This window comes from Podarcis vaucheri (assembly GCF_965113315.1).
Source record: "Podarcis vaucheri genome assembly, chromosome: 1".
Taxonomy (NCBI): domain Eukaryota; kingdom Metazoa; phylum Chordata; class Lepidosauria; order Squamata; family Lacertidae; genus Podarcis; species Podarcis vaucheri.
This window is the reverse complement of record NC_138759.1, coordinates 124,245,800-124,273,113: the sequence shown is the minus strand read 5'-3', so window position 1 is coordinate 124,273,113 and position 27,314 is coordinate 124,245,800. Positions and strand designations below refer to the sequence as shown.

The 27,314-nt window shown below is 40.6% G+C and overlaps 1 protein-coding gene across 3 annotated transcripts in view; it reads right to left on the bottom strand.

Moving 5' to 3' along the window:
- The window catches only part of GLS (glutaminase), an 81,314-nt gene that overhangs the window by 40,005 nt on the left and 13,995 nt on the right, over positions 1-27,314 (bottom strand). For all 3 annotated transcript variants that reach the window (XM_082241206.1, XM_082241207.1, XM_082241205.1), the window contains exons 6-13: positions 25,678-25,841; positions 21,863-21,921; positions 13,317-13,349; positions 11,908-11,966; positions 7,125-7,191; positions 6,372-6,422; positions 1,403-1,579; positions 303-434 (exon numbers count right to left, since the gene is read on the bottom strand). In XM_082241206.1, coding sequence (XP_082097332.1) covers positions 303-434; positions 1,403-1,579; positions 6,372-6,422; positions 7,125-7,191; positions 11,908-11,966; positions 13,317-13,349; positions 21,863-21,921; positions 25,678-25,841 — 742 coding nt within the window. The remainder of the gene's footprint in view (positions 1-302; positions 435-1,402; positions 1,580-6,371; positions 6,423-7,124; positions 7,192-11,907; positions 11,967-13,316; positions 13,350-21,862; positions 21,922-25,677; positions 25,842-27,314) is intronic.

Sequence of the window (27,314 nt, the reverse complement as noted above, 5' to 3'; positions counted from 1 at the left end):
TGAGATGGGTGTGGCTCTGTCAAACATCTGGGAGCCCTGAATATCTTTCACATTGAAATAATGTACACGCCTTAGTCTCTGGCTCAGCCCTAACACGAAACACCGTTCATGCTGGAATCTGAAAAAGGGTTTTCCAGATGACATTTTCCAAGCACTTGCAAAAATTCTGCAGAGCAAGTACAGCTTTGCCTGCCCATCTGTTAGATTATGACGAAATTAGAGGTGGGCATGAAAACGGAAAGTCTACTAAAATTCTGATGCAAACCAAAGAAAATATGCAAGTGAGAAGGCTTGCTGCTTACGTGACAAAAGTGTATCCCCTTAACGCTGTTGCCCATCTTGTCCAAAGGAGGGGACCAGCACATCATGCCCATAACATTGGGAACAACCAGCAGAATGCCACCAGCAACCCCTGATTTTGCAGGAAGACCAACCTAGATTAAAGGGAACAGCAGGAAGGCTTACATTTAAGAATTTAAAATATATTTAAAATTTAAGGACTTAAAAGATATCAGAACTTAAATGTTCGGTGGCCATCCATAACTGAAGTAGTCCTAAAGAGAGCTTTTCATGATCGACTTATTGGTGTCAACTCATGTCCTAGGTATTATTTAGTTGGTGAACTCATACAGGTAAGCTCGGAGTTTGCCATTATCACAGACACAACTTGGGCCTCCAAAAGACGAAGTGCCTTTGACTAGCTGTAGCTGTGAACACTGCTGGATAGGGACAGTATTACTATGGTGACCTAGGCTGCCTTAACCTCCTGGTTGAGCTACTGCGGTGTGTTGTTACATGTGAAACAGTCTCCAAAGACTGGCTGGAAGCTTCAGTTCAGAACATCAACTAGAACAGTTCATTAAGACCAAGGTCACACCTGCTTTTAAAAGAATTTCATGATAGAATTGGACCCTGAAACAAACAGGCAAAGTCCTAAACAGTTTGAGATTCAGTATCAGTGTCCCCATACTCTTAATTCCAACGCCCTTGTCAGAGTGCGCCTGCTATCAGAAGGGAAGCAGCTGCCAACCAGGTATGTAATGACTTCCCTATGGATGTTTGCTTGGTGTCAACTTTGCTGAACTTTTTGTTCTCACCTACTTATTTTATTTATTTAAATAACATTCTGCTGGGGTGTTTTTTTTTTATTTACTCGCTATTTGAACTACAGCTTTTACCGTTAGCTTTGTTTGATTGAGTTGTATTTTCAACTTTGTGTCTTGTCACTTTATATTGTTATGAACTGAATCAGTTTTGACGGAAGGCAGCATATAAACATTTTAGATAAAATAACATTAAGTAAAAGCTTAAAATTGCTACTTTAGAGAGTGAATGATACCGCTTAGCCTAAATGTTTCCTATTGGCGCGTCTACTAAATGCTAGTTTGAAAATGCTACTTACGTGGAAGGCAAACTGTCCTGAGAAGTCATACATGCCACAGGAGTGCATTAAACTTAGAGTGTTCCGAACGGCTTCTGGGCTCAGTACCCTCTCACCAGTGATTGGGCAAAACCCTCCATTAGCCAATGTTGCTGCCATTACACTGGCCGATTCGCAAGTCACTTCTATGGAACACAGCTTAAGAAAGGTGGGGAGTGAGAGTAGGAACAGTTAGAAACTATGACACACAAGTGGTATACTGCGTAAGTAAACAGATTAAAAGACTGCCTTACAAAAACTAGATCCAGCTATCGACTGCAGCATATGGAATGAGCTGTCAGCAGATTAGGGAGGAAAGCCAAAGAGCTGCGCGCCTTCCATTCCATTTGTCTGCAGTCGGCGCTTCCACGGGATGATGCTGCAGCGACCCCCTTCTCCGCTTCTGGGTCTCTCTGCTGTGGAAGCGCTGACTGCAGGCAAACGGAATGGCAGGCGCACGGCTCTCTGGGCTCCCTGGCTCCAGCTGCCCGCCTGAGTTGCTGAGCCTGCCCCGCTCTGGGAAGGAGGCAGCATGGCAACGGAAGGAATGGGGAGCCCGGCTATGGCAACCAGGACGATCGATCCGAAGGAAGCAGTAGGCAAAGCACAGGGCTTGTGGCACACTGCTCTGGGCTGCAGGCGGCTCCCTCATTTGCCACCACCACCGGGCCGAGCTCCGCGCTCGCTCGCTCTCAAGCTGGTGCTTTGCGCCAGACGGGAGGAGGCACACCTCTCGAGGCTGGGAGAGTGGAGCGCGCAGAGAGGCTGGGGCGAGGGAGCCTGGCATGCGTTGTGGGGAGAAAGCACTGGGTCCCTCTGCTGCTGCTGCCGCCGCTGCACTGAGCAAGGGAAGACTGTGCCAACAAAACGGAAGTGCACACCCGAACGGAGTACGTTCGCAATCTAAAAAATAATATGCAAACCAGAACACTCATTTCCGGTTTTGAAGTGTTCATAATCCAAAAAGTTTGTTGGCTAGGCTGTTTGTAACCTGAGGTACCACTGTAATAGGAATCCACTGCTAAGATAATTTGTTGAGGTTGGAACTTAACGGGTTAAGTTCTTCCCATGATGCCACACCATTCTGACGTCAATTTTGGAAGCTTGGGAGGAGCTTGGGAAGAGTATGCCAGTCCCACTCGGTACTTTGTGGGGAAAGGATGCAGTTTTGTCATGGCTGCAAATAGTCCTGGAAATTCCTGAGAAATGTTGGAATAAAAGCTGTAAATAGACAAACCTGGACTGTGTGTGTTTGTCTGGAAGCCAAGCTACATGACAGTTTTACACCGCTGTGTAATCTCTGCTACGGCGTGACTGAGAGATCGGAGCAGAGCGTGCGGCAGGAGAAGTGTGCCGGGCAGTAAAGAGCTAATTGAAGATCGTAAATCAATTAGCGGGGGTCGCGCCAGATCAAACAAATTCCACAGGTTATGGGTACCCTAAATCACCTATCGTAAAACTGTCACGGAAGAGCTGCCGGGAGCTGAGAAATCTGCGGTGTCTAGCAGAGGAGCACGGGAGCAAGCAAGCAAGCAAGCTGAAAGACGCTGTTGCTGAATGCTGTGGAGCTGTGAGCTGAGAGCAGCAAGGAAACGTTTCTCCACGCCAGAAGAGCTGGTGCTTTCGTAAGTACAGCTTGGGGCCAACTTGGGAGAGCGTGAGAACATGGCAGATGGCCAGGAGGTGATTCAAGCTCCGTTTGAACAGCTTGAGGAACTCACCGCCCAAGCGTGGAATACCTGGGCAAGATGGGTGAGAGCGTGGTTCATAGCCACGGAGGTTTGGGACATATCCCAGAGGGAACCAGTGCAACTGGTGGACAGAGATGCAGGAAAGCTGAAGTCTGTTTCTCTGGAGGAGAAGATGCAGAGGGAGAAAGCTATGAGAGCTGAGGTCTGCATGTTGAGAGCAGGTGTTCATGCAAATTTGCAACATCACCTGGAAAGCATTGAATCTGCGTGTGAGGCCTGGAGTGTGCTGAAACGTCTGTGTGAAGGCTCAGCGGCAGGCCAAGAGCAGATGGAAGCTGATAGCCTAGAGATGGCTGGAGCCCCTGTTCCTGATGATTTAGCCTCAAGGAGTGCTAGTGAGCAAGTCGGGGGGGCGGAAAGTTCCAAAGGCAAGTTTGAAAAGTTTTCCACTGAATCTGCTGGAATGGAGCGGCAGTTCAGGGGGGGCGGATCTGGCAAGGAGTGCTTTTCCGGAAGAAGGAGAAGGAGGGCCAGGCCAGCTGGGAGGAGACCCAGGCAGTGTTTTTCCACTGGGTTTCGTCGGTGCTACGTGTGTGGATCTCACAGTCATTTCAAAAGAGACTGCCCACAGAGAGCAGCTGCACAGGAAGGCTTCAAGGACACCTTCCATGGAAATCAGTCGGGTTTCCATGGGAACCAGTCTGGAAGGGGAGGTCAGCGTGGGAACGCAAGAGAAGGACGAGGAAAACAACGTCAGGAGACTTATCAAATCACGGCTAGTCTGGCGTTGGCTGAAGACAGCCGTGGGACAAGCCAAGAGCTAAGTTTTGTTATTGACTCTGCAGCTAATCGCAATTTGATTCCAGAGACACCTGCTGTCGAGAGGTGGAACTGCACGGCAATTCCTGCCGGGAAAACTGTACTGTTTGCAAATGGACAGAAAAGAAATATGACTAATGCTGTAAATTTGCATTTTTGTATTTTACAGGAAACGTTGGAGTGTTGTACTGTTCCTGGGATGCAACACTGTCTTTTATCTGTGCCTTATTTACTGAAAAAGGGATTTACGGTTTGTTTTCAGGGTGATGTGTGCACAATCTCCAAAGGAGGGAGGATGCTTGCCAAGGTTAAAAAGGGGCAAAATGATCTCTTCATTCTTAAAACGTCTCTGGAGGGTGGTGGGAAGGTTGAGAAAGCACAAGCACTGCGTGCTACAATTCCCAAACATGAATCATGCGTACATGCTTGGCATACACGAACAGCTCATAGTTCTCTTGAAGAACTACAGGTGCTGCCAGAAGTTTCCAATGGTTGTAATATCTCAGAATGTGGACATGCTGTAAGTTGTGAAACTTGCAAACTGGCAAAGGTAAAAGGATGCAGTTATCCAAAGGTTGAAAGGATAACCACTAGGCCTTTTGAACTGATTCACATAGATTTGTGGGGTCCTGTAAAGGAACCAAGTCTGGGAGGGTCAAGGTTTCTGCTCTCGATGCAGGAGGATTTTACTCAGAATTCCTGGATACATGGCCTCAAATCCAAGGATGATGCAGCACAGCTGATCAAAGGGTGGATTGAGGGGGTGGAACAAAGGTTTTCCACCAAAGTGCAAGCTGTCACAAGTGACAGAGGAGCTGAGTTTACAGGTTCTGCTTTGCAGAAGTACTTTCACAAGAAAGGGATACGTCACACAGTGACTTCACCCAATCAGGGGGGGGTGGCAGAGCGGAAGTGTCAGGCTCTGGTTAAAACTGCACAGGTGTTGCTGGAAGACTCTGGGTTACCTCCAAGGTTTTGGCTGGAGGCAATCAAGTATGTAAGCTTCACCTGGAATCGCACCTACAATTCCATGGTAGGGGACACACCGTTTGGGTTGTTGCATGGCAGGAAACCCCAGATTCATTTTTTGCGTATGTTCGGGTCACGTGCGTCTGTGCCGGTACCTGCTGCTTTGCAGGGGCCAGACGGATCCAAGTTCCGAAAAATGATCTTCTGTGGGTATGAGCCAACAGCGAGTGCATGGAGATTTGCATTTCCATCAGGTGATCAGAGTAAGTTACTGATCAGTAAACACGCTGAGTTCTATGAGCAGGATAAAAAGACACAAGCTGCTGTCAAGCGTGATGTTCTTTCAGAGTGTCTCTCTGATTCAGAACAGGAAGATTATGAGGGGGAGGAAGAAGAAGCTGAGTCTGATGATGACGATCAGGTAACTGACCAAAGTCAGGAACAGGAGAAGGTATCGGTAGTTTCTCCACAAGATGTAAGGAGAACACCCAAAAGCGAGCCTAGTTCTCCTGTGAGTGTAATGGAGAGGATTCGAAAACGTTTTAAGTCAGAGGGGGAATCCCGTGATGCTGAGGACACATTTCCTGGTGGCAGTGAGTCAGAGGTAACATCTGAGTTTATGCCCAGAAGGTCTAGTCGCACAACAAAGGGCATTCCACCTGAAAGATACCAGGCAACATGTGCGTGGGCGAGATTCGCACAGTGTGATTCTGGGAGTGTTGAAAGGGTTCAACAGGTGCCTGGGAAAGATGCTGGGAAGGAGCACAAGGCAAAGGGTAAGGTGTTGAGCTCAAAAAGGTCTTGTCAGAAGGTGCAGCAAGGGGGGGTGTTGAGGTTGGAACTTAACGGGTTAAGTTCTTCCCATGATGCCACACCATTCTGACGTCAATTTTGGAAGCTTGGGAGGAGCTTGGGAAGAGTATGCCAGTCCCACTCGGTACTTTGTGGGGAAAGGATGCAGTTTTGTCATGGCTGCAAATAGTCCTGGAAATTCCTGAGAAATGTTGGAATAAAAGCTGTAAATAGACAAACCTGGACTGTGTGTGTTTGTCTGGAAGCCAAGCTACATGACAGTTTTACACCGCTGTGTAATCTCTGCTACGGCGTGACTGAGAGATCGGAGCAGAGCGTGCGGCAGGAGAAGTGTGCCGGGCAGTAAAGAGCTAATTGAAGATCGTAAATCAATTAGCGGGGGTCGCGCCAGATCAAACAAATTCCACATAATTTACTCTAACTTCCATAGACTAAAGCTACAATAACAATTTAAAGAGAGTTTGATAGCATCTGATATTGGGGTACGGCATTTTTATTGTCTTTATGAAATATGCAAAAGTAAGTTAGTTAAGTATTGCAGTATAGTTAACTGTTGACCCCAATTTTGAGATTTTTGTCAACCTTACACTTGCCCAATTGTTTCTGTAGCTTTTTACATTTCCCTTTCAGGATTATAAAAATGAAGTTCAGATAATTACCTGGAAGTAGAAGTCCAATATGCCAACCATATCTGTGCCTTCTGGAAAACACTAGAAAAAATAGCAGAGGATTTTAGTACACAAGCTAGGCCATGAGGTTTCACAGATATGGAGGTGGTATCATGACGTCACAGCCAAAAGCCATTTAGAGGTAGTTTCTGCTGACAGAACAGGCTGTTTGTGCCTTCATATTTGTAGAGGAATAGGTACATCTGACAAGAATGCGGAAGTGCAAGTGACTTATATTTATTGCTGTTTATCAGATATGCAAGAGCCACTTTGGACACCATCTTGTGGGAAAGTGGCATACAAATAAACAAGTCCGTTAAGTGTGCTTCCAGACAGCAGAAACTGCTGCTTTAACCTTGCATGCACCCTTTGGTGAATCACCATTATATCCTATACTCATTATGCATATAGTCACACCTTGGCTCCCTCCAAAACGCCTGTTTTGGAACGTTTCGGCTCCCAAACACCAAAAACCTGGAAATAACTGCTCCTGTTTTCGAACAATTTTTGGAAGCCGAATGGCTTCCGGCGAGTTTTTTTTCCTTTCTTTTTTTCTCCATTGTCTTTGCCGACTGCGCTTTGATCCTCGGTTGTCGAACGTTTCGGAAGTCGAGCTGTCTTCCGGAACAGATTACATTTGACAACCGAGGTTTGGCTGTATTGGAAAGGCTGTTCTGTGGTAGTTTGCTTAGTACATAGCCTGAAAAGTGAAGAAACTGGTGGCTATGTAATCCTCCAACATACCTTTTTCTCTTTCAGATAGTAACCTATTGCAAAGTTTCGATCACCACTCTCTCTTTCAGACTGGAACCTAGTGTGAGGAGATACAAAAATGCACCGTAAGACCAGGACACTTCTTAACAGTACTGAAAGCTTCTGACTAGGATACAACTTTTTTAAAAAAACATAATATTTATGTAGCAAAAATAAAAAAAATTCCTTCCAGTAGCACATTAAAGACCAACTAAGTTAGTTCTTGGTATGAGCTTTCGTGTGCATGCACACTTCTTCAGATACCATCTATCTTATTTAGCAAGATAGAACTAATTTCTGTATGCTGAAAACATTGTGTTAATGTTGATAGTTCTGCTACCTTCTTTAAGAGAGAGGCTTAAGTGGCTACATCAGCTGTTGCCGACTCATGGGTGCCTCTCCCGTGGTGTCTGTGAAAGGTCTTTGTCTTTAATCCCTTAAAAAGCCACAATGCATATGAGACCACTGAGCATAGTGATGGTTGGTGTACACGACTTTTTTCCACTGATGAGGAGGAGGGGAAGCACGCCTGTGCCTTTTTGTGGGCCTGTCTTTTTTTCCTTTTCTTTTGGATGTGGCAGCCCCCAGGAAATTTTAAAAAATCCAAATGTGCCTGTCCACTGGCCCAAAAAAATGTTAGCTACCCAATCTACAGGTTTAGCAAGACACAAGCTTAGTTTAAAAACAAATTAGTGTCATAGGGCATTACAGGCCAAAACAACAACAAAGGCTGCCTATTGAGCATTTCTCCAGGACTTCCGGGTTAGCGCCATCGGCAATGGCGGAGTTCCTCTGACCGGGAGGAACCCGCTCCGTGAAAATCGGGTCTTGCTGCTGCGGCGAAGACCCTTTAAAAATCCCAGGCAGAGGAAGCCTGGGAATGTGGGATTTGGCTGACACCAGGAGCGCCTCCCCTACTTGCGGCGAAACCCCTTTTCGGGGATCCGAAGCAACGTGGGGTGAGCAGCGCGGTGTTTTGAATTGACTGCTACTTTTACGGAGTGAAGCCACGCAGCCGTTGCCGGAGAGCGCTGACTTTTTCCTGTGGACAATTGGACTCTAAACAAGTACCCGTGAGTAAAACGGAAAATTGGATTAAGAAACATTTTAATTTGGCACCGAAGCAGGAAGGTTCTAAACAGGAAGTCCGCCTTCCGCTTTTTGTAAATAGACTGAAGCAAAACTTTGCAAGCTAAAGTCTGGAAAGTCGCATATAAAGGACTAAATTTCCTTCAGTTATAACCATCAAAACCCCTTTTGGAAGCAGGAGAAAAGGGGGGAATTTTGATTGTTCAAGCCTGCAGGAGAGAGAGTAAAGAAAGATAAATTTCCACCGTCTCAAACCTGGGAACGGGGTGCCAGAGACAGAAACTTCTTGGGGAAGTTCATTGACTGTGAATGGAACGTTTTTTTGACAGACAGTTAAAAAAGAGAGAAACAAACTGATTCCAATGTTGCCTTTTGCAATCAAAAGATACAAAATATATGAAAAATGAAAGTAATTTTCTTTTGTTGGACCTGTTTACAAAAGATGGATACAAATAGAAATTGTCTCCTCTAGAGGGAGCTTGTTAAATTGTTGCTGGAGGCGATCTGGGGATTTTACAGCTGCAAGATTAGGATCGTGAGACTAGACTCTGGCCTTGAATAAAAATGTGTTTAGAAGAAGTTTTGGTGCTTGCTTTTTGCAAGACAAGCGCTTTGTTGGAGCAGATGCATGAGAAGATGGACTTGATGACTGTTGCAGTCAAAAACTTTGGACAAACGGCAAATACCCATATAGAAACCATCCAGGAACCAACTCAGGAACTTGTTTTGACAGGGCAAGTGCAAGTGCAGAAGATAATGGAGGAGGTCGCTGTTGAACCTCAAGTAACACAAATGGAGAGACCCGAGGCCTTGCAGGAGCATAAGCCGCTGTTCTTGAAGATTGAATCTGGAGTGGGCCGGGGGGGGGTCTGGAGTTGTGGGGGGTTTTAATTTTGGAGGGTCTTTGAAACATGCTTTTAAATATTTTTTGGACTACAGTGCTGAGTGTGGGGAATGGGACTGTGGGGAATGGACTGATCTGCTGAGGGGAGATGGAGATATCTTTGGGTCGGAGTCTCCCCGAGTCCTATTCCTCAATGAGAAAGGAAAGAAACTAAGAAAAAGATCAACAGAAGACAAGGTAAAGTGCAGGTATAAAAAGAAGAAGATCTGCAGAAGGGGCATGGAAGAGACTTAAGAGCCTCGGACACAAGAGCACCAGGTTGATGGACTAGATGGAATGGACAGTAAGGACTGACATAACCTGAGACCAGGAAGAAGAGACGTTGGGTGAAGATTGGAAGAAAGGTTTTTTAAAAAAAATATATTATTTTAAGAATTAGTGTAAAACTAATGAGTATTAGGAAAAACGTTGGAATGAAACTATTTGGCTTTAGTAGAAATGATATAAGGAGTTATGTATAAATAAATATTAAGTTTTAAGCTTTAAGGTATTTTATGGTAAGATAAGGTTAAAATAAATTAAGGTAAATTGAATGACAGAACATAGTGAAAGATAGCAAGGATTTGCTGAGTGAATTAATATGTTAGACCGTTAAGATAAATTACTTAACAAAAATTGAGAAAGATGGAAAGAATTTGCTGGAAAAATTAACTAAACTAGAATACAAAAAGGGAGGTGTGAGGAGGTCGAGGAAACAAGCAAATGAAAGATAAAGATACGGAGTATTGGATGTGTGTTTTTTATTGTTGTATTGGTTTTTATGTTTTTTATTTTCCTTTTTTATGTATCGAAATGTATGTCTTGTTGAATTTTTTGTTGTTTTCCTTTTTTCTTTTTTCTGTAATTTCTAAACCTCTAATAAATATCTTTTTTTAAAAAAGAGCATTTCTCCATTGTCTGATTTGAATAAATTTTCAGTAAAACTGCAAATTATTAAATAAGGAAACTAGAAAGGGTTGTAAAATACGGTCAGTGCAAACCTAAACATGTCTATACAGAAGTAACTTGTACTAAGTGCAATGGAGCCCACTCCCAGGAAAGGGGAAGTGTTACAGATGCAACAAGGAATTCTTAGTTTTGTAGCAAAAAACAAACAATTTCTAAACTAGAAGGATTCCATGATTGTGTTTCATTGCATATATCGGATGAGCAAGGGAGTGGCAACCTGCAGTTCCCATTTAATGTAGCTCAGTGGGTACAGCATGAGACTCTTAATCTCAGGATTGTGGGTTTGAGTCCCATGTTGGGCAAAAGATTCCAGCATTGCAGGGGGTTGGACTAAATGGCCCTCGTGTTCCTTTCCAACTCTGATCATGCACCTTTCTATGAACTTTGAAGCTAGGCCAGGCTTTAACTGGTACAGCAGGCTGCTTCCTGGCAAGCCATCAATGGATGTAAATTCTACCAGCACTCTAGAATCTGCACTGGCTTCATGTTGCTTTTGAAACACAGTTCAAGGTGCTACCTCCCTCCATAACTTTTGCAAAGCTATTAACAGTTTGGTTTGAGCATCTCCAAAGCAGTCTGTTCCTTGAGCCAGACCACATAACATCATGAGTCAAGTATAGACTGCAAAAGACACAGAGAAGCATTCACTCAGGGGTGGCTGAAATACAGCAATCCAGCTCTTTCCGTAGAAGATGCTCTAATGCCAAAACATCTTTCAGCAGCTTTTAAGATCTGTTTATTCTGGTTGACTTTTGTTGGCTGAAGTGAAGGCAATGAAGCAATGGAATTTTAGAATGTCCTCTTTTTTTTTCAAGCATCCTGAGCGTATTTTAATCAGGATTTCATAATCTTATTTGCTAGTGGCAATGTCCTTCTGCTGTCCAGCGAACACTCCCTGTGCTTTCGCAAAATGTCCTGCTCGTGGCAAAAACTCTTTCTCCTTTCATCCTCAAAAATGCTTTCCCTCCTGGCACGTTGAGCTGCTGAGAAAAAACACCAGCCGCTGCATCCAGCAAAACCTGATGGAAAAAGGAACAGCACTGCCTGCCTTTTTCATGGAGAAAAGGGGTGGTGGTGGTCTCTTTCCTTTTCTGCTCAGTTATTGCAGAGGGAACCTTCCACCCAACTCTGCAGCTGAAAAACCACCTATTTCCCTCCACAATAATATGGAAAGAACTAGTTTTTGTACTGCAGTTGGGCATGCCCTGCTACTGCTCCCCCCCAAAAAAAAAACAACCCTAAAAAAAGAAAAAGAAATATATTTTCTTCTCTCAAGAGAGCTTGGAAGAAGTGGAGTTTTGGAGGCGGCAACGGTAGTGAGGCACTGCTGGTGCTTTCCCCAAAAGCCAAACTTACAAAGGAGAAACTGCCTCCCTGGGCCTTTGCAGGAATCACATCTCCTTTTCCTTAAGTGCTACAGGACTCAGAAAAGGGAGTGCTTGGTGAGAACAAGCATAAATAATGCTCCATTTGAATAAACCAACACTTGTTTGAACTACAGTGGAACCTCGGTTTTTTAAGGTCTCCGAAGCCGAACATTTCCATTTTCAGACACCGAAAACCCGGAAGCAATTGCTTTCGTTTTCGAACATGCCTTGGAAACTGAACGGCTTCCACTGAGGGTTTTTCAATTTTCTCCATTGAAATTGCCGACTGCCCATTGTGACGTGGTTTTTGAATGTTTCGGAAGTTGAACGGTCTTCCGGAACGGATTACGTTCGAAAACCGAGGTTCCAATGTACTTACTACCTAACTTATGGTAACAGAACTAAGTATAGACGTAAGAAGAAACTGGGTAAGGAGGAAATTTTTAAAACTAAAAAACATACTTACGTGGCATTACTAAACCCAACATATTCATTTCCAGCCATCTTATTCATGAACTGCATCACCTATTAAAGAAGCATCACAATGTTTTCAGAATGTACAGTATCCCCATACGCCTAGGATTCAACATTCATTGGCCTGGTTCAGATGAAATATGAAACCTTGGTTTTGAATCACAAGAACGAGCCTTAGGTTTATGCACTTCCACTCCTCCTTCAGCATAGCCATGAGATGGGGAGCTTCCACTTCTGTGGCCTAGAAGACGCCACAGTTTACTATGTTATGTCCCATTGAGGGACTCAGGTTAATTTAACTGATTGTTTAATGAAACAAGACAAGATCAAAGTAGGGTTTATTATCTGGCTTATTTCAATAAACCGTAGTGTAAAGTAACTACAGTTTTGGTCCAGATTAGATGTAAACTGTGGTTATTTTAAACCAGGAAACAAATGCTTCCATTTCCTCCTTGGACTGAAAGATGAAAGGGCAGCGTGTGCCTCCAAGGACTGTCCCTATAATGCTGAACAATGGCCTAGCATTTTGTGAGAACTGGGCTGTTAAGCTGCACAAACAATACTTAGGCGTTTCAATGCTTTCGCTGTTTTCGCCAGTGTTAGAGGTATCGGTTGGTTGCTCGAGAACAATCAGGCAAAATGCCTCAATAGTCTGTTCTAAAGCTTTCTTCTTGGTGGTAAAAAACTTTAGAATGCAGAGAGCCTCTATTCCGTGTCTTGCTCATTCACTGGCAGAATCTGAGAGTGGGCGGTGCTTAAATCTTCCCCAGCAGAGTAGTTTCTTGACCCCCAGTCTGCGCCTCCCCTCTCTGTGTGGAAGCGTACTGCGCAAGGACGGCTTGAGTAAAGGACGACCTCCCTCCTCCCCGCTTTGCTCAGGCAAGGTGTCCTGGCACCACCTTGCCTCCTCCGAGCCCTGCATCTCCTCTCCACTAGAGGCGTGGCTTCCTTCCTCCGCTGAGGAAGTGCTGCTTCCCACGATCTTTGGGGGCTCTCTGTAATCCATTCGGCTTTTCCCCTCTCGCCCCTGAGCCAATGGCAGTTCCCTGACAGCCAACTATTCAAGTTTATTGATGTTTGGCATGTTTTTGAACTGAAGTTCCTTCTTCAGCAGCAATGTAGACTTTCAGAAATTGAAAATAATACAAAAAGGAAAGAAACTGATTCTCGAAAGCACCAGCTATGAAAAGTTTATCATAGCTTGGTGTGTTTCAGAACCCAAGTTCATTCTACAGGAGCAAGATTATGGCTTTTCTTTTCTTTTGCTTAAATTAGACTCTGAATGCCAGTTCACAGATCAGAAATGAAGGGAAAAAAGCAAATACAAAAATAAAATCTTACCCTACAGTTTCAAACTCAACTATGGGAAATAATTTTTTTAAGGTTTGATGGTTCACTTACATAGTCAAATTTCTCAGCATTATTTGCTCCTTGCTGAAAGGAAAGAAGACATATTTACAAAGTTTGTTAATACAAGAGAAGTTTTAATTCTAATTTAACTTAGTTTAAAGAAAATAATTCATAATAATCTATAACTACTTAAATATTTAATATTAAACTATTGTTTTATTTATTAGTCTAAATACCTAAAGTTAGATTACTAAATTGTTTATATCAAACTTAAGAACACTACAGAAAGTTTCAATTTTTGAAAATTACTAAGGTGAGGAAACAGAGATGAACACTGAATAAGGCTAGCTTTATTTTAAGTGCTCTACTCAATTATGAATTAGTGCCTTGGAAATTCACTTATAGTTTATTGTAATCAGTGGATACATTAATGTTCCATTCTTGTAGTCCAAGACTTTATTTTACATTATGCTGGATACTAGAATGTTCAGTGCTATTTTATTTAGGGGCCAGTGACGGTTGTACGTAAACTATCAAGTAGAAGATGAGTGTTACCACTGCTATAAGGGCAACTGCACGAAAAAGTCTAGCAGTAACCAAAGAGCCCTGCTGGGAACTTCCATTTGTGCATCCCTTCCGCCACTTGTTAAGCTGCTGTCAAAACTGAGGAAATGACTCCAAAACAGCACGAACAGCAACTGGGGAAAGTATCAAGGATGCCCTGAGGCACACATGGGAAATTCTGGGTATGTGCATAAGCATCTTTACACCCCAGCCATTAATTCCAAAGTTTTATAGGTAAACATCTTACAGTATAACAGAAATTGCAGTAGCAGATATACTGTCCAAATGCAGTTCAAAAGATGCCTGGATTTTATTAACTGGCGAACATTTTAAAATATCCAGTTAAGCATCAGTGGGACTCCAAGGACAGAGCACAATTCTTATGCTTCTCTCCCTCTACCTTGACACAGCCTCTATTTCAGCGTTATACCCTTGCTTAGAAACTCAAGGAACTATATAAAGGCAATGGACACTGTTATGTTTTCATGCTTGCTATATGATATAGCAAGTGTAAAGCCTGCAATCATCAATGCCTGGGTGTATATGTCTAGGAACCCTGGCCCAAGCTGTTACTCTGCGTAAATTATATTGGGAGCAAAGAGAACTTGCTGCCCCAAAAGGGAAAGACTCTCTGTACAGATCTCCATTCACTCTACTCTGGGTTGTGGCCACAGAATCAAGTTCTTGCTACAGGTACTTGATATGTGGATATTTAAAATGGGTATTTCCTTTTGTCAAAAAAACAGAACTTTTTTTAAAAAAACTGTGCTGTCTTTTTCCATATGTAGTCTCTTATTTTCAAGAATATCCCTGGTTGCCAGCTCAAAATTTAAAAAATAAACACTATGGAAACACAGCTATAAACCGCTATGGGGGTAGGGTATTTTAAATAAGGCAGATTTACCATATTTGATGGGATTGCGGTGGTATAGGATAAAGGAGCATTGTCCTTATCCTGAACAACAGTCTAGCAACTGTATCTGTGTGTCCAAAGGACTAATTTGACAGGCAATTTCTAAGAGATTTGTTGTGAATACCATTTTACCAACAGACCGTCTCCAGAACTAAATGTGGCTGGGAATCTATTGTTAAGCATCAGGATGGGTGAATGCATATTGCATAAGTTTATTTTTTTATTATTATAAATATACTTAATAAATTTTAAAAACAGACTGTCACAAATTAATAGGCATTACTTAATGCCTCAGAAACATCGGGTTAATATGTTATATAGTTCTGTTATCTAAAAGCACTACCTCAAATCAATCCAAAAAACATTACTTGCACTATGTTTAATATAGGGGAAAGAAAAAAAAAACCTGAATCCTGTATGTACCAGAATTCTACTCATGAAATGCATAAAGCCAGCCTCATTTCCCATTCTACAAGTGGATTAGGGTGTTGCAGATAATCTGTGAAGCCACACGCACCAGCTCATCTAGTGATGTGCAGTCATACACGTATGATCACCAGCTGAAAGAATACCACACTGTTGTGTCAAAAGTTATGCACCAATAAAGTAAAAATACTGCTACCCATAGTCAATGACTATTTAAGAAATACGCTAAAAAGGTTAAGCATTGTGTTGAAAGGCATTAGAAAAACAAGCTTTTAAAAAAGTGTAACTCCAAATCTGTTCAATGAAAAAATAATTAAAAGAAGAAATTACCAACTTCATTGAACTGTTGCAGTTGTCAAAATATTCCATAGATCCTAATGCTGTAAAATATGTAACAACATTTAAACCACAAAAACCTTTTAAATGCACAGTGAATGTTGCTTTGGGAAAGTGGGTCAGCATTAGTTACGGGATGCCGTACTGGTCATTGTCGTTAAGGTTAAGGCAGTTAAAAACTGAAACAAGTTTTGCATTTCTCCCCCATATTACAGGGTAAGGAGAAAGATGCTTAATGCCAAAAGTACAGAAAGGATTGGTTCTCTCCCCGCACCCGACCTTAACTGCAAAAAAACAAAGGAGCATCTTCATATGTTTGATACTATTAGCAGAGTAAACATAGCAAAACAATGGTGTCTGAGCAAACTTATTTCAGCATTTATCAAATTCAGGGTTTCCCTGCCTTTAGCTCCAAAAAAACAACAACAAAAAAAAAAACACCTGACACACAGACAAAAACACTCTTTCACAGCACCTTCTAGATACCAGTTTAAGCACATTGATTAAAAAGTAATCATCTTTAAAAAGCAAAACCCTAAACTTGGATTTAGCTTGTACTGCATGAACTATTCGTTAAAATGGGACTCTTAATGCAGGTTCTTAACACTGCCAGTTTTTCCCATTTCTTTTACAGATTAAAGGAGGCAAAAGCTGTAGGTAAAGTCAACCAGAAATGAGGCACCAAATATGTGAGAGTTGCTTTCCCCCCTGGCAATTTTGAAAATATTTTCCCCGGCAACTTTAAGATGGAACACAGAGCAGTTCTTTGTTCTCTCCAAATTTTATTTTGACTTCAGTCTAATTTTCCACTTTGTGGAGTCTCAAGTTTTATAGATATGATGTTTTACAAGCAGTTCATCTGTCTACAAACATACCATGCAATAACTTCACAAACATAATATATACATATACACACTTGCCGTGTGCATGCTTGAATGTATATTTATGTGTATATGCACACTTTTGTGTATATACAATGAACATCTATGAACACAAAGTAGTTTTAGACTCAGACAATCCAATGACACCATTCATGCAAGTTTTTAAAAGAACGTTTACATATCCATATTAAATTAGAGGATAGGCTCTCATTTTATTTATTTGTATTATAATTGCATCAGCATGCAATAGGATCTCAGCAATACTTATATTTTTCTTATAGCTCTCAGTTTTGAGGTACTACCTCACCATGTTTAATTCTGTGCTTAATACTGCTACTTGACTTTTACTATGCAAGCTTATGTGGTTCTTCCTCCAAAGGCTGATTATGCAACTATGTACTTGCAAGGAAGAGCACCTGTGCAACAGAACTTACCCTACCTCCCTCTGCAACATCCCCAGGGTTGAAAGAATCCCCCAGAACAGATTGGTTTTTTGGGGGGGGGCGGTGGTGTCAGAATACTTAAGATACTTAAGATATCCTGATTCAAAGTTCCAGAATTATTCAAATAAATATCTATAAACCACATGCTCACTGGAGTTGCGTGAAACCCATAAGTTCAATGTCAGGAAAATAACTATCAACAAAATCAACACCATATGCATACAGTTTTCCCAAACAGAAGAGAACTTTCAGTGTGCAAATTGGAAGTCACAGATAATTTGTCCCACTGATTTCAAAGGGTCTGCTCAAAATATGACTTTGTCTGGATCTAGCCTCTGATCAGGGATTGACTGAATGATTTGAGAGCATATCTAAACACAAACAAGATCAATTCTTGTACTATATTTATGACTAGTATTAAATTTATGGCTAGAATTTTAATATGTAAACTCAATTTGTAATTGTTGCTCACAAGTTACATTTAAACCTTCGAATGGACCATATTGTTTAATAATCTTTTGCTTTGTTTGTGTTTTACATCTGACCAGCACTTCTAGCCTAGCTTGAATTGGAACCTAGGAGACCCTGGATTAAGTAAGTCTCACCTCAGAAATGGACATACTGGGGAGCCTTGGTCAATTCACTCAGTGGGACTACTTCTATAAAATTGGAATAAAGGATTGTCAAGATGAAAGAGACAACCTCAAACAGCAGAAGTGTTGTATTAATTAATATTTTCATAAACAACAACAATAATAATTTTTATTTATACCCCGCCCTCCCCAGCCAAGGCCGGGCTCAGAGCGGCTTACAGACCATGCATTGGAAAACTAAGCAAGTTACTATTAATATTTTTTCAGATATATATAAAATTTTGGAGAACCTACAAGAAAAGACAATTATCATGTCTGAGTAAGCAGGAGGGAGGGAAAGGGAAATGTGATCTAGGTTTAAAGAAATAAAGCTGTTTCTGTACATATATCCATTTAGCTGCAGGATTACTAAACTGAGTAATCAGCTGAAACACAGAACAAAAGGCTGAATATATTCAGAAGCTATAGGGTATGAAGAGCAGAGTTGTCGTATAACATTTATAGGGATGAGCCTGCAAGAACTGCTAGCTTTCGTTACATCTAGTACAACTTCTATGCAGATAGAGGTTAGTTCAGTTCTCAACCATTTTCATAAGTAAATGGGTTCAATCTGAGACTTAGGTTGCCCTAGTCAGTTTAATCACTAGGAATATGTCCACACAAACATTACTTAACTCCAATTATTCCAATGGGTCTATTCCCGGTATTACTTTGTTGGCTCTCATGATTGCATTTATTATTTCATAGCTGAAGCTGAAGAAATGATTTATAAAAGGTTTTCCTTCCCCTCATTTTTAGATAAGATTGTTGGAATCCTTCCATTGATGGAGTCCATCCATTGACAAGCAAAATCCTTTATCAGTTCTCATACTGAATTGCTAAAGAGTTTCCTCTAAGTGAATGCAAAAAAACCTTGAAGAATATTTTCTCTCCAAAACATAGTTTGACATCAATTCTATTAGTTATCTTGATTCTTTCACTGTCTCTATATAAAAAATTAAACAAAAAGGGTCCGCTGGGTATATAAACCAACCTAGTCTATTTTCTGGGAGTTTATTCTGGATTGCAATAGACACTGCAAAACTTATCAAACATTAACTGAAAAAGTGACCACTACAAGCATTAGGACAAATATTTCAATAATGGAAAACCATGTTTTCTGAGGGGTTAATGGCTGTCAACTAGGGCTTACCTCCAACTGTTATGCTTATTAACTACAGCTAAAAATAATAATTACAAATACTGTTTCAAAATGTAAATCTAGAAACTGCAAAGACGTTCAGATACAGCAGTTTATTTAAGACTCATGTATCTTTTAACTAGAGCTTGGGATTCCCACATAAGGGGATTTTTGTATTTAGAATTTAGGAAAAGAGAATAGCTTTCATTAATTAAATTGTGCACTTGCCAGGGGGCGGGGAAAGGTAGTAACACCAAACTGTAAAATTGTAACGTGTATGTATAAATTTCAACCATAGTCAGAACGGCAAGGTCTGACCAAAGGAAGAATTCGCCTCATGTTATGGTGGTGCACACTAGAAAATGGGTGAAAAGGAGCAATCACTGTTATTGAATTCTCCGCTCACCTATGTACATGATTATAAATAGATGACCTCTAGATGACCTCTCTCTCGTAACAGTGGTCATGCAGTATGTTGCATGAGAATTAAAATATTTTGAATTCTAATGCCAATCATTCACCTATGTTCTACATCACAGACTTGGAGCTGTAAATACACTATTATTCAGCAGGTTGACATAGCAAGCATCTCTCATTCATTAAGGCTTTTATGCACAGCTCCTGACATACGGCTGCCACTATGCAAGATCCAAAACTGTATAGTAGCACTTTGAGAAGCAACAGACCAGAGTATGCGCAAGAACAAGAAACCTTACGTCACTAAGAACGGCTTTCTTAGGCCATATCAGAAATCTATTTAGCCCAGCAATCTCCCCAGTAGTGGCCAACAAAAACCCGGCACATCTTTACTGCACACTCAATACAGCTGCATCTAACTACAGTACAAAGTGAGTTTAATTTTAATGGAGATGTTTATCACTGGCCCAATTTGTACATGACATCAAACCATAGTTTAAAACAAACTATGGCTTTATGTTAGCATGCTAGTGCTCAAACGGTTCCTGCAATGCTCCTATCCAACTCCCACAGCTACGACATCACAGCCAACGTAAGTCTGGCTTGTTGCACTCTTTGAACCCAGACCCTCAAAATCATGGCTTAATATCAGTGGTGGCCATTGACTGCTCCAGAAAATAGCTTTACTTTACTTTCTCTTACGTACCATACTTTAGGAGTCAGTGACTAATATGCTTTAACCACTCAAGCTAAAGGAGCTTCTATAACTTTCCTTATATACAGGAAAGGACTTGGGTACAACTCAACATTGTCTTGCCACTATATGTGTTATATGTTAATGGTTTCAAATGGCAGTAGGTTTAGAAAGGCATCATGAAAGGCAGTAGTAAACAAAATATGCTAACCAGTTAGAACTATTGCCCTGTTGAATATACAATTGTGAAAAACAACATGTAATAAGGTACACATTTAAGAGACGCAACAAATGAATTCCCAAGGTTTTGCACCCTCTTCAACAAAACAGATTACATCTTTGGACTGTAGCTTTAAACAGCCATTTGCCTTGCCACTCTGTACTAGACCAGGCAGATAAATTTTAGTATTCTATGATCTTGAGCTAACAAATGCTCAGAATTCATGTATGAAGCTACTCTAATTCTATACATAGGCATTAGAAGTAGGTCTCATTGAAGAGAGCAAGGCTTATTTCCAAGCAAACATACCATTAGCCTGTGGTTGTGAATGTTACTAAGTGTGAGCTTACAATTAACTCAGAATGATAGGGAAAATATTTCTAAATTAAAACCAAGTATTAAAAACCAGTGCTGATTCCTAAGTTTTCATAGTCACTCAATTTTTATAAAATAGCTTCCCAGTAGATGTATCACAAAAAATGTCTTACAATCACTTTAAACAGATGATGCAATATGGTGATTTATGTCTGCTGGACATGCAAATATACTACATGCAAAGTTTCAATGCAATCCAGTACTGGCTACAAAAGTTGCTATAGTGTTCTTGTCATGATCTCACGATTGCATGCAGTAAAAACTAAAACTGCAGAATATTACAACAGCCTGAAACCTACACTGTTGTGATAGAAAAACACATTTTAGACTAATTACAGTGGAACTTATTTCCAGGAAAGTTTGCACTTTGGATTTTACCCTACAGTACTTTTTAACAGGCTGTACTGTGGCAATAATTACAGTCAAGTATTTGATGTATTGTATATTGCTTATTCTAACCCACTGTCAAAATGAATTTCAAAGTTATTTAAACCTACAGAGAAAAGTTAAACATGAATAAATTTACCTGTCATACTTAAGGCCATTTTCCTTCACCTATAGCTATTAAAGATAAATGTTTTAAGCAGGATTTTATTTTATTTTATTCAATATAACGAAAAGCAGAAAATCATCAGCCAAGACTGAAGTAGCCTCTCATATCTAAAAGTCTGAAAACAAATTAATGGATGCTAAGATGTAATCAACAGCATAGGTTGTCCATTTTTAAGGCTACTAGGGGAGTGAAATGTTGATTAGCTTTCACTTATTTCTAGAGAGCCACTGCTTCCAGTATAAGTTTTTAATTCTTACAGATATCTCATCACACTAAATGAGCAATTAAGGCATATTAATGATGTAAACACCCAAAGTATGTTAATACTTGTAAATATAATGAACAATTCTGACATTCAAAATATACACTTGATGCAGAAACAATTTTTGTTTTAAATCCTCTAGAAGAGCATCACTGCAACAAAAGCTAAAATATGTAAGAAACAATTTAAACTGTATATTAAAACTGATGTACAAGTTCTCATTTAACAGACTTTAAAATGAGTTGCATGTTTCACAGAATCCATAAAATCTCAAGTAGAAGGTGTTATGCTTATCTAATATTCCTTCCATTTTAATATAATTCAGGCCACAAATCTAGAGAAGCATGTGTTACTCTGAAAAAAGTAGGAGCCCATCTTTAACCCAACCTATTTCAAACAGCAGTTTGGAATCCAGCAAATTTAAAGGAGGAGGGAGAAGAGAGAAATAACACACCAGGAACATTTCCCCTTAAAATTATTTCGTACCATACCTCAGAACTGGTTTTTGAACATACAGGGTAGGGTTTAGTTTCAGAAAACTAACAAGGAAAATAGTTACTTTCACACATACCCCTCTAGATTCAAATATTTTTGCATATTTGACCGCATGCTTGTGTGGACTACAAACTGCAATTCAAATTAAAATTTTCATTGTCCGTGCAATATCTAACATTGCACAACATAGCTTTCCACAAAAAATGTTAATAATGCACTTCAGAAAATTTGTGTAAACATTTTACCTTGATCAAGGAAGTGATCACAATTGCTCCAGCATTCACCATAGGATTGTGAGGTTTGTCTGCAAAACAAAAGTTATTCAGTCATGTACATTCACTTCCCAAGGAATTAAATTAACAAAACGTGTGTGAAAACCAGCACAATCTATTCTCTTCTCCATCAATCAACATTCCACATGTAGTCAGGATTCCCTACTGCATAAGTGGACTAAATTCCAAACCAGAATGAAATGAAATAGACAGCTCTTACATGCCAGAGATCATGGCACATGCATTCACTTCATCTAAAAAGAAGTAACTCTGCACTGAGAAACAGTAGAAATAAATGTTTTCAATTGAACTAAATGAAGCAAACTTTTTAAAAAAAAATTTAATTAACATATACAAACTTATTAACATGGGGCTTTATTCACCTAATGAACCCTGTCCTAGTACTTCCACTTCTGCAAAGGGCTCCCCCCTCCCCCCCAAAAAAAATAAGCTCAGTGGGAAGGGTCCAGGAGAACCCCCAGAATTTACTGGGAGAGATAATTCAGTCTGGCAAGCTGATATGCTTGCACAGACAGATTTGGAAATCTCAACATTGAATTAGTTTTGTTCTGTTTACTACACCCCATTTATGTTTCAGCTATAAATTCTACACGCAGAAAAGGGAGTTGTTACTGAACTAGAACATCTTGGCTACAGGACCTAGTGGTGTAAGGGGATCCAATAAAATATGCTGTAAAATATATGCAAGGAGAAAACAGGTAAAAAAAAAATAGTTCAGTCCTAAAAACAAATGTTAGTAATTTTTTAAAAAGTCTTACGGTGAGGTGAAATTACCTCAGCTGTTTTCAACATTCAGCGATGATTATCCATACTGTTAAGATGACACTGTGATATAGGAAAACTAGTGGACTATATTTAGGATAGTCAATGAAAGTGCATGCGCTCTACTCCTAATGAAATATTGAGTTGGCACATAGCAGTAACTTTTAGACACAACAGTTGGCGCATCCTGCCTGTGGAAACAACTGCTGATACTCACACACTTGGAACTGTGCCAAGGACATTATAGTATCCTAGTTCTGATGTATTAAGAGCTTAGTAATCACCATCAAGAAGTTAATGGCCTGGAATTCAAGGCTAAATACACCTACAAGTGAACGAAGTTACTTATGCTCCTAGGCTAATGATTCCCACAGGTGGGTCCAAAAAGAGCAAAGAGGGCAAAAAAGGAAATTAACAGACAGCCTATGGAACCAGCAGACCTCTGGACCAAGTTTCTTCTCCCCCCCCCCTTTCAAATCCTTTATTATTTTATTCACATAATATACATTCTTTACAACAAACAACTCCAAAATAAAACCAAGCTTCTTTTTAATGTCTCAACAAAAAGTAGCATCCGTTACATCTCAGACTACCAAGGGGACTTTTCTGTATCAGTATTTGTTGATGCTTAATTAAAGTTCTGTCTTTCAAACCTATATTCTCTATTCAAAGTATAAACCAGCACAAATCCTTAACATACAGAGCTGTCCAAATGCTCCACATTAATTGTTAAATTAAGAACTTTCCAGAGTCTCTACGACATCTGTGAGCATTAATAAAACTATATTAAAATACAAAAAGAGCTAGACAGGCTAATTTTATGACTAAATATCTATCTTTTAGCAGTGGCTTTAAGTCAAAAATGTGTGCTGTATTTCTAAATTACGAGCATTTCCTTTCAGATAAACAAACACATGAAATCTATTCCTCGGCAGAAAGATCACATGGTCTTCAACTGCCATCTCTTAATTATCATTGTATTAAAAATTAATTTGGTGTCATGGCAACCGAGAGGTGTATTCTCTCACCAAGCAAAGATACTGGGAGTATGCAGGTTTTTCACTAATAAACCCAGTCTTTCATTCCTCAGCTAGATGAGTCACCAGAATGTAATTTCACCTTTAAACATATTTAGAGACAGCTTATGCAAAAAGCCACACAGAGGGAGAGATCCAACATCACAGCAAAGGACGCAACTGTCCCCTCCCCAATTTGCCCCAACCCTCCAGAGCAAATCTGGGAAGCATGTGGGGTATTGCAGGGGAAAGGAGAGAAAAAAGGAAGTTCTGTTCATACAAGCAATAGTCGGTTGAACAGGTGGGGCGCCACAGTTAGGTATCACCCAGAAAAACATGCAATTTTCAAAAAAAGATTTTTACTTAAGAGCAATTTATTAACTCTATCAACTGATGAGCAACAAAGCAGCAGTCAACTCCCACCAACCACACCCTAAAACCCTAATGTCACAACCCATGCTGTTCTAAAGGACCCCCTGCCCCCAGAAGAGGTCTTAGGGGTTTGCAGCGGGAAAGGGGGCAGTAAAGCCCTGCGGCATGGGCAAAGTTTGGCAGACTAATGTTCACATAAAGGATTTCTTTTCTCCACACAAAACATTCCCAAGTGCACCATAGGTACAATGCGGTGTTTACAACCACAGCACATGGGAGACCATATATAGTCAAGGATATCACATAAACTGACAGCACAATATACACAACTCCCACTGATGTTAGGTTACCAATAGTATTACTTTCTATAATGGAGAAGACAGACAAACAATGTCCCTCATTATCTTATCACCATAAATCAGAAGGAAGGAAGGAGTTTCACTCAACAACAGCAACGGCTACTCTTTTCCAGCCTACAGGTCACATTCACGTTGGCAATCTGCCACCCTTCCAAGGACTGCAGTGGTGAGCATGACCAAAGTATGTACATCACAGATACATTTTCTCTTGTTCATGCAGTCATGCGCTCATACTTGCACGCATATGATCGCATGCACAGAAGCACACAGCCCTCTCACATAGCACTCTAATTCTGTCCCTCCCCCAACATGATAGGGCAGAGAGGAAATGCTGTCCTCTGCTCTTTCAAGACAGAGTTCCCTTTCCTGTCCTGGAGGGGAAAGCCTTGTGAATTTGAGCGCCAAAAGGTTCATTGAGATTGGAGAATCTTTCAAAGATGGTCACTACTTCTTGATACTGGATCTACTGACCAGAAATCTGCTGGTAGCCATAACCATGAGCATGTACCTATGAATGACAACAGATCAGGCAGCTGCATGGGTGAACTCCTAAGTATGCAAGCTTGGTTTTTCTGTCACACTGCTGCTTCACTTTGGGGTCACTAAGAATAGCAGGGTCCAGGATGAGGAGATGCAAAGGGTAACAGTTGTCCCATCTGTATGAACTATAAGGCTGGCCCAGAAACCAGTGTGTTTACTTGGCATTAATCATGCCCGCAATTCTAGAGCAGAAGCGATTAACCCACACATTTGAAGAGAAGAGAAAGGTTAAGCATGTGGGGGGGGGGGGGATCATCACAGCACTGGACTGGATAGTGAAGTTCTTTATAACTTTTCTCTCACCCTGGTGCTATAATCCTTTCCCCACAACCCAACTCTGGTATGGAACAATGGAACACACCAAATGAGTATGTGGGACAATGCAAACACCACAATTTCCCCAGGAAAATATCTAGCTAAAGTATGCACTCAAGTTTCTTTGTTTTACACAGTCTGCTACCCAAGCACTCTGGCAAGCACATCTGAATATGCACAACATCTTCTCATTCACTCTCCTTAAACCATAAAACGACATTAGTTGCAATTGTTTCTAAAACCAGAAAAAAGATCTGCCCAAGCAATTTCATAGAACAGGCAAAGGGTGGGGGCACTCCAGTTCATTCTTCCCTTGTACTCACTTCTCCATCTTCCTCCATTCCTCACTGTTTTTATAAGATAGAATATTGGGAAATGGCAAATACATATACCGCTAACTTACCATCTTCATTGAGGAACAATTTGTTGAATCTTAGTCCACTAGGCTCTTTACCAACATATCTGTGTACATAGTCCGTGCCAAGGTCATTAACAGCAATAGCATACTTCAAAGGCTTTACACAGGACTGAAGACAAAATGGAACTTTGGTATCTCCAACAGAATGCCTGAGAGACAAATAACATATTAGTAACTGTGCATTTCAACTTAAGGGGAAAATAAAATTGTCACACTAGGTTTGAGAAATAGCTACAATCCTGGGGGAAAGGACTTTTGAAGCGGGTTCTATTATTTTTGTTCCGTTTATATGATGCATCAGGCTGGAATATAGGTTTATTAATTATTATTATTATTATTATTATTATTATTATTATTATTATTATCATCATCATCATCATTATTTCACTACTATCCTAGTTTGTTTTGGTGGGAAAGGTAAACAATTAAAATATATATGCAAAAATTGCCAGTTAAAATATTCAACTGTACAGTTCTTTAAGTGTTGCAACAATAAAAATGAAGCATGAATAACTGGCTCCCCCTGGAACCTCTAAGAAAACAGTATTGGCTACAATACAGTATTGACTACAATTGGGCTGAGGGGAAGAGGAGGTTTTAACTTTCCCATTCTCACACATCAAGGGCGAGGGGAGAAGAAGAGTGTTTGTGTTTATATGGTTGTGGGTGGGGGACTATATGTCTGTTTATCCCACATCTCTAGGGAAAATCCTGCAAAAATACAGCAGCTACAATATGTGGCAGGGCACGTAAACAGGAAGGTTATAAATTGCACAGGCATTTCTTCCAAAGACAAGCCATAGTTTAACCTTGCCCTCAGCAGTTTCCTGTTCAGGCTTAAAAGATGAGCGCAAACCATAGTTTACAGACTTTGATGAAACAGCATCAGACGAAGAGCTACAATGCAAGAGTAGAGAGGGGGAGTATGAAATCTTTAACAATGAGAATCATAATAAGGTGTTGATGCAAGTTTTCATCTGTTTGACTCTATTGATATTTTAACTTAATGCAAGTTTCTTGCTGATTTATTTCATCTTTTTTGTAAACTGCTCTGAGGATGTGTCTTTTTTAACAATCAGCGTAAAAAATCAAGAAATAAATAAATAACATCTGCAGGGGCCAGGGCACATAAAGCAGGGGTGGTTAACCAGTGGACCGCCACATGTTGCTGGATTTTAACTTCCATCAGCCTCAGCCAGCATAGTCAATGTTGCTGGGAGTTGTAGTCCAATGATTAGCTTCCCCCCAGACACACACCTGGAAGCGAACTGAGCTTTTATTTAGTCATGTCAGGGAGATTTACTAAGCTTCATTTTTGTGGACTAACTCAGGAAACTGAGCTCTGAAGGCTGGAAACCTTTCCCTCAATTAGATCCTATGGCCTGGCCTCAAGCCAGAAAAACAACTATTTGGGGCTTCCTGTACTTCCTTGTGAGAAGTGCTGTGTGTCCAGTATTTTAATTAAAAGATTAAAAACAAATGTGACACATCTGTTAAAAATCTGATATATAGTAATGAAAATGAAACCAAAATCAAAACTAAGTATATCATTTTAGTTCAACTCTGCTTTATCTGATTCTCAACACATCCTCAGAGGAAGTGTTACACTTAAAATGCGTCAA